The following is a 7,332-nucleotide window of genomic DNA, read 5'->3' on the forward strand; positions in this document are numbered from 1 at the left end:
TAAAGTGCAAGGGGAGCAGTGACCACAGAAGATGTAGCAGTAGTTAAGGACAGTGAACTACTGTCGTGTTTGCCGATGTATTAACATCAGAAATGGTGTTAATTTATTAACGTAATCACCTCTTTAAAAAAACCTCTAGTGTGGAGGTAGAACCTCCACAGACCCGAGCACATCCACGTTAGAAACTCCCCCAAACACTAGCGGGCGTTACACCCAACCCGTCACTCACGTAGATGGCCTGGGGAGGGTTGAGGCCGCTGACGTCCACCAGGATGTCGTCGTACTTGTTGAAGTTGATGCCCGACGCGTAGTGGGCGAAGATGGTGTCCTCGTCCTCCGCCAGGGGCGGGGGGACGTACGTCACCCTCGGTCCTGGGGGGGGGGAGGAGGGAGGGAGGGAGGGAGGGAGGAAGGGGACGACATGGGGTCAGGGTGTGAGTGATGGATCTGTCGCGAACGAGACGGTTCTTTGTAAGAGAACGATGGGGAGTCGTCTCCCAGTTAATTTTATTTTTTGTTGTAAATGCAATGAAAACAAAAATCGGCTACAGCAATTTATTAATGTTAGAAAAAAAAAAATCTAATTTTTGCTTTTGAATACTTCGGTAGAAAGGATGTATTGAATAATTGAGGTGATGTACAGCCCTACACATGCGAATCATAAGTCAAAACGGGCTACATTCGCTGAATTATAAACAGGTATAAGTAGTAATAAGAAGTGCCGTTTTGGAGCCGAGAGAGCCGGCTCTTGTCGGTGAGCCGATCTAAATGATCCAGCTCACTAAAAAGAGCCGAACTTCCCATCACTACGAGGCGTGTCCATCACAGCCCAGTGGTGTGGTGGAGCGCGGTGAGAGACGTCCGCAGACTTACTTTCCTCCCCCTCGGTTGCGCCGTCACCGGTAGCTGAAACAAGAGAGGAACATGTGTTAATGTTTCAACGCGGAGCTCAGAAGGTCTAACTCCGAACTGGAACTCGGGGGCGTTTCAAGAGCTGTACCCCCAAAAGAAGTCAGGCATTGTGTGGCGAGGATTACGAGGATTACCAACTATAGATGGAGCAGCAATTGATGCTGGGTTTTGGCACTTAAAAGTAGTACTTGGCATTGTGTAGTCTTACCCTAGCTATCCGTGTCGTGTACGGGGAATGGGTTAACCTAGTGATGGTTAGTGCGTACGGGGAATGGGTTAACCTAGTGATGGTTAGTGCGTACGGGGAATGGGTTAACCTAGTGATGGTTAGTGTATACGGGGAATGGGTTAACCTAGTGATGGTTAGTGTATACGGGGGAATGGGTTAACCTAGTGAGGGTTAGTGTATACGGGGAATGGGTTAACCTAGTGATGGTTAGTGTATACGGGGAACGGGTTAACCTAGTGATGGTTAGTGTCTACGGGGAATGGGTTAACCTAGTGATGGTTAGTGCGTACGGGGAATGGGTTAACCTAGTGATGGTTAGAGCTTGGCACTTGGTTCTATGAACATCCTTACTGTACCCACAGAGATATATCGGTGTTCATCTTTCTTCTGACAAACTGACTTATTGTGAGTCTCTCTGGATAAAAGCGTCTGATAAATGCCCTGAACGTAAATGTAAATACAGAAACACCTGTGGTAATCAACGTATTGATTACATACGTACAATGTATCGATGACATGGAGGTATAGTCACCTTTAGAGAAGACCTCGTCGTCTTTCCCGCGATAACCTACAGGGATAAAAAAAAGGGTTAGGCAGGGAAATCAAACTACAGCCGGTTCTCCGTCAGTTCATGAGTGGTAGTTAGGACACTTTACCTCCACCTCCGCCTCCACCCCGGTCCTCTCCACCTAAAGAGAGACAAATTAGTATTAATCGAGGTATTATTAAATGGATTCTTAGTGTCATATGGGTAGAAGGAAGGAATAATCTGGGCTACAACCATCATGTAATCATCTGAGTTTTGGGGATTTTCCCAAAGGGTTATATATTGTTAAACTTATTTGACTAAATGACCGGGCAGAGTCCAAAGATATTCAAGGGGGAAGAAAAAAAATAACGCCTTAGATTACAGGTTAAAATAAATGATCCTGAACCCACACCTAACCTCTAACATTTATCGAAGAGACAAAATTAACTTAAAACACAACTATTTAAAATCAGTGCCAAACATTGGGGAGTTTTCTGTAGTCACCCAAAGCTAAAAATGTATTTACCAGCCCTACAAAAAAAAGAGAATACTATACAGACAGGAAAAGACGATTCAGTGTTCTGCGATGTCATTGGCTGTACCTCTGAACGAGCCCCGCCCCCCTCTTCTCCCAGAGCCACCGTCTTGACTTCCCTCACCATCTTCAAATTGAAAAAAAACAACACACATACAAGTTAAAAAACAACCAGAAGGCGAACTATCGACACAAACCTGACCGTGAAATGATTCAAACATACAGCCAGAATCGTTCCTGAAGCCTCTGCCGCCACCTGGTGGTTAAAAGAAGTACTGCAGTTTAGTTCTGGTTACCAAAGAGATTTAACAACTCATGTTTAAGTTACAAGACTTCTACAGAAAGCCCCATCATCATCATCACCTCTTCCTCCTCGACCGCCTCTGAAGCCTCCTCTTCCTCCGCCGTTCCAGGAGCTGCCCTCCGTATCTACGACGACAAAAACCACCCAGTAAGTCACCGGGAAGGACTGGGAGGCAATGACGAACCATCTCGTGGAAAAAACAACAACAACAACACGGTTTTAAACTCACCATTGTCGTTCTCGTCTCCACCTGTAGGAGACAAACGTAAATGTCTGCGAGTTATTTGATTATAACTAACTTATTGTAAGTGGCTTTGGATGAAAGCGTCTCTTAATGCCGTAAATGTAACAAACGCCTCTTAGGTTGTAGCTTGCATTAGCCGTCACACCCCCCCCCCCCCCCCCCCCCCCCCACACACACACACAATCTTAATTACGAGAACACAGACCTTTAAATCCTCCTCTTCCTCCGCCACCTTTGAAGAAACAAGAACAGTTTTAAACATTTTAGCTCAAATTAAGGCCCAGTCGTCCCATTTCTCTCCCCTTAACGAGAGCACTTTGCTCAGAGTGCCCTTAGCTGCAAGTCAGCTCCCGAGCTGGCTAGCGTTCAAGGGATGATTTTAAGGGGAAGAAACAGCACTCCCCCTTAGTGGGAACGCACAAAATCTAGGGTTAGGACTGAAGTCTAGGGTTAGGGCTGAAGTCTAGGGTTAGGGCTGAAGTCTAGAGTTAGGGCTGAAATCTAGAGTTAGGGCTGAAGTCTAGGGGAAGGGCTGAAGTCTAGGGGAAGGGGGAGAATTGGGACAGGGCCAAACTAAAGCAGAGGATATTCAATCACCGCTCCCCCCAGCCCCGAAAAAAACCCTCCTTTTATCGCCTGCTTGGAGAAATTATGTATTTACATTTTTACATTCAGTTTTAAACGTTACAGAGATCTTCTCACCATTGTGGTCTCCACTTCCACCACCTCCACTATTCCACGAGGACATCCCGTTAGAGACTAGAGGACATTAGACTTACGTTAATTAAATAAAAATATATCCAATATACACATCACCAAATACTAACGTCGATGAACTTACCTCCGTTTGATGTGGACGTGGTGGTCTTAGTATTCTGTGGACATCAAGACATTGACACGCGCGTTAATAATGCGCAATTAATAATTAATTGAGACTAAATCGATATCGGATCATTACCTCTTCGTCCCATTCGTCACTCATGATTCGCGATGGAGTTTTTCGGTATTTTCTAAAAAAAAGGGAGACATTGAGAGTAAAAGTGTTGGTAAAGTCCAGGGAGGGCAGAAACACAGACATGCGTTTAATATTTTAATGCCCAAAAAGTATGGGCCATTTACCGGCGATCTCTTCCAAGGTTATTAGGCCAATAAGTGTACCAAGGTAATTAAGTTATAACACGTTGGACCAATTAGTCAAAAGTATAAAGCTTCTTAGTAAATCACGGATTAAAGACGCCGTTACAAGGATGGCGGACCAGTTAGGATATCCAGAAGGAAATGTTTAAATCATTAAAAAATTAAAATTAACTGGGAAAACCGGAACCACCATTAACCCACGTGGGGGCGAAGGTAGCACGTGGGCCAATGTGGCGCTAGCTAGCAGCTAACAGCTAACAGCCGAGCACGAGCCGGTTAACGTTAGTTAGCGGCGGAAACGTAACGTTAACCAGGTTAATTAGTGTTAAAGTTTAGTTAAATAAAGACCGAGGACCCTTTAATGTGTGTTTGCTTGTTGGTTCAAATGCACGAAACGTTGCACGCCGGCTAACCAAACTGCAGCAAAACCGGAGGGAAATCGGGATTAAAGCGAATTTAAATATCGATATTCTACCGCAAAGGAAGTTTGAACATCAAGTTAAACGTTTTAAAACCGGATTGGTCGATTTAACTGGTCGGGATTTAACGTTATATCCGCGAAAAACGTCCCGAAGTTGTTCACCTTGAACCCGAACTCGAGGCGTGAGGAGCTAGCCTAGCCACCGTTAGCTCGCTAGTTAGCCCGATTTTTTATTTAACAATTCCAACTCCGTGCTTACATTTTATTTAGTTACTTTTTTTCATTTCCTTCACGATATATAGTAGTCGTTAAACTATAATTAAAGCGTTAAATAATTGATTAAATAATTAATTAATTGTAACCTTACGTTCTGGAGCTCGGTGAAGCGCGGCAGTCTTCTGCGCACCTGTTGGGTCGTGAGAGCGCGGGCACGTCGGCTGCGCGTGTGTATCAGGGGCCTGGCCGGCCCCTCGACCTGCGACAGGCTCTGACGGCTGTCAATCACCTGCTGGGTTTGCGTCCGCCAATCACGGGCGTTTCGTCGTGAAATATTATTCGCCAATAAAAAAGGTGTATTTTGTGTGGTTTCTTGCGTGTAACTAGTCAGGTAAAAATCGGATAACCTTTTTACAATTCAGTTCTGGGTATAAATGCATTTAAAATAATGCAGAATGATTTATTTTAGTCAAAAATAAGTATATATTTATAAAATATATATAGCATCAACTCTACACAAAATTATGTATTTATGTCGTTGGCTAGAGACATAATCTAACTTGTTAAGTTTAACCGATTTTAATAGCCCATAACCTATTTGAGCGACTTTAACATTAGCGTACCGTTAAGTTAGATGCCTTCCTAAGAAACACAAACCAAGGTCAATAACGTAAACGTTTTAATTTCAGAAAGAAAAACAATACTTTCACCCCCAAAAGGTACCCAGCATTAAAACACAAACCCACAAAAAAGACAACGCCATTCTTTCAGTTGGAATTTATTCTTGGTATTATTTCGTGTAATTCCATCAAAAAAAAAAAAAAAAAAGACCATCAGCCTCTAAACCAAACAGCAACAACGCAACGCAGTTTTCCCCCCCGAAAACAAGAGATCCTACGATTCTGCGTTGGATCTCCAGACAGTGGCACCCGAGGCCGGCTACTAATAAAGGTTATTGCTCTTCCTCTCGCGCTCTCTCTCTCTCTGACGGCCCTCACCAGAACTAGTACTATCAAAACCGTTCTAAAACAAAACCCTTTGACACCATTTGTCGCCCACCTCGACCCCTCTGGACCAGACCCAGGGTTTGGGCGATTTCTAAGTCGTTAGAATCGAGCCTCTAATAACTCCAGGGGTTACGACCCCTAAAACCCCTTCACAAGAAGACCACCCCCGCACCACCACCTCTCCCCCCCCCCCTACTCCCCTTTCTGAGCGGTGGTCTCCCCCCCCTCAAACTGGGACGTAAACCAATAAACAAAAACATGACAAATAAAAAGTAAATTCACAGGCGGCGGCGGCGACGGCGGTGCCCCCCCACGCATGCACCTTCCCCTCGTGGTCAGAGTCCTCCTGAATGTCCGGTCTCCCCCCCCCCCATACACTGGTTTCACTGGTTCCCACTGGGCGACACGGGGACAAGAACCAAACAAAACAAAAAAAAAGAAAAGTATGAACCCCTTTCAAAACAAACGGCTTCCCCCAAAAAGAAGAAAAAAAACAAATAGTCCAGATACGAGACAATTAAATCGGCTTTTTTCGGATCGTTAAAGACAGACAGACAAGACAGACAGACGGGTCAGAGAGACGCGTCCCCGTCAGGTCCGAGGACCTCCCTCCGTCGAGGCCAGAGTAGAGTCTGCTCGCGGCGGCGGCGGTGGCGATGGCGACAGCTGCGGAGGCTTTTGATTGGTCGCCGTCAAAACAAAACAAAACAAAACAAAAAAACAACAACACAGAAAGCCCCGGAGCGTGGGAGGAGCTTCTCTTCCTCTCGTGTCCGGCTGGCTCCGCCTCCCGTCCGTCCGTCCGTCTGGCCGAGATTCGCGTCAGGAAAGGGGGAGGGAGGGAGGGAGGGAGAAAGGGGGGAGGAGGGGGAAGGGTATAGCGCTGGGGGGTGGGAGGGTTGGTAGAGAGGGTGGGGGAGGCAACAATTGCGGTGAGGGGAGGGGAGGGGAGGGGGGAGAGGGTGAGTGTGTGTTTGTGTAGAAGTCCATTCACACAGAGTTCGTAGCGGGGAGGGAGGGAGGGAGGAAGGAAAGGGAGGGAGGGAGGATTCCCGGACTCTGGATGCTCTGACTTTACTTCACGTTAAAATGGGGGCGGTGGCGGCGGCGGCGGCGGTGGGGGGGGTTTGAGGGGGGAGGAGAAGGGGAGGAAGGGTGGAGGAGAAGGGGGAGGACTCAGGCGCTGCTGAGCAGGCTCTGTAGGGCTTTCGTCTGGGCCTCGTTGAGGGAGGAGATGCACTGCGTCCAGAGACCGCCCGACGTCTGGGGGGTGGGGGAGAGAGAGAGAGAGACACGGGGTTAGAACCAGCAACCACAGCGAAGGATAACGAGCTCGACCAAAATGGTTCATTATCAGTACCCTGGAAATCCAGAGTTCTCGCGAGAGTTTGAATTTGCTCAGCGAGTCACTCTGGGGACGAGTAATATACTCACTCCCCGATTCCCCTGGCCCAGAGCATTAACCAATCACATCGGTGTATCTGATGTAGGCAGGCCCCCCTGACCCAGAACATTAACCAATCACATCGGTGTATCTGATGTAGGCGGGCCCCCCTGGCCCAGAACATTAACCAATCACATCGGTGTATCTGATATAGGGCGGGGCCAAAAGCGTTGCTGTTTTATCGACCAGATACGGCAGAGTTACCTATTGGTTAGCTCCGCCCCCTAACAGGTGTGAGTACAGGTGAGACTAGCCCCGCCCCCTAACAGGTGTGAGTACAGGTGAGACTAGCCCCGCCCCCTAACAGGTGTGAGTACAGGTGAGACTAGCCCCTCTCCTTACAGGTGAGACTAG

At 47.1% G+C, this 7,332-nt stretch overlaps 1 protein-coding gene across 1 annotated transcript; it reads right to left on the reverse strand.

The window, feature by feature from the left end:
* Positions 1-229: 229 nt before the first annotated feature.
* LOC311376642 (uncharacterized protein) lies at positions 230-4,683 on the reverse strand. Its single transcript, XM_084491157.1, has 11 exons — positions 3,873-4,683; positions 3,712-3,763; positions 3,595-3,628; positions 3,415-3,512; positions 2,569-2,634; positions 2,429-2,461; positions 2,273-2,332; positions 1,798-1,830; positions 1,674-1,709; positions 874-906; positions 230-372 (listed from the first exon to the last, which is right to left on the reverse strand). The coding sequence occupies exons 2-11, from the start codon at positions 3,733-3,735 to the stop codon at positions 361-363; spliced, it is 429 nt and encodes a 142-aa protein (XP_084347283.1). The 5' UTR covers positions 3,736-3,763; positions 3,873-4,683; the 3' UTR covers positions 230-360.
* Positions 4,684-7,332: the final 2,649 nt, after the last annotated feature.

Source organism: Micromesistius poutassou, assembly GCF_964030765.1.
Source record: "Micromesistius poutassou genome assembly, contig: SCAFFOLD_1910, whole genome shotgun sequence".
NCBI classification, from domain to species: Eukaryota; Metazoa; Chordata; class Actinopteri; order Gadiformes; family Gadidae; genus Micromesistius; species Micromesistius poutassou.

Excerpts from the sequence above, each read along its gene's own strand:
- LOC311376642 (XM_084491157.1), bottom strand. The coding sequence starts at position 3,735 with ATGAGTGACGAATGGGACGAAGAG. Across the intron at positions 2,635-3,414 it reads TTAAAACTGAATGTAAAAAT|ATACGGAGGGCAGCTCCTGG; the intron begins GTAAATACATAA and ends TTGTCGTCGTAG. Across the intron at positions 2,462-2,568 it reads AGGCGGTCGAGGAGGAAGAG|GTGGCGGCAGAGGCTTCAGG; the intron begins GTGATGATGATG and ends TTTAACCACCAG.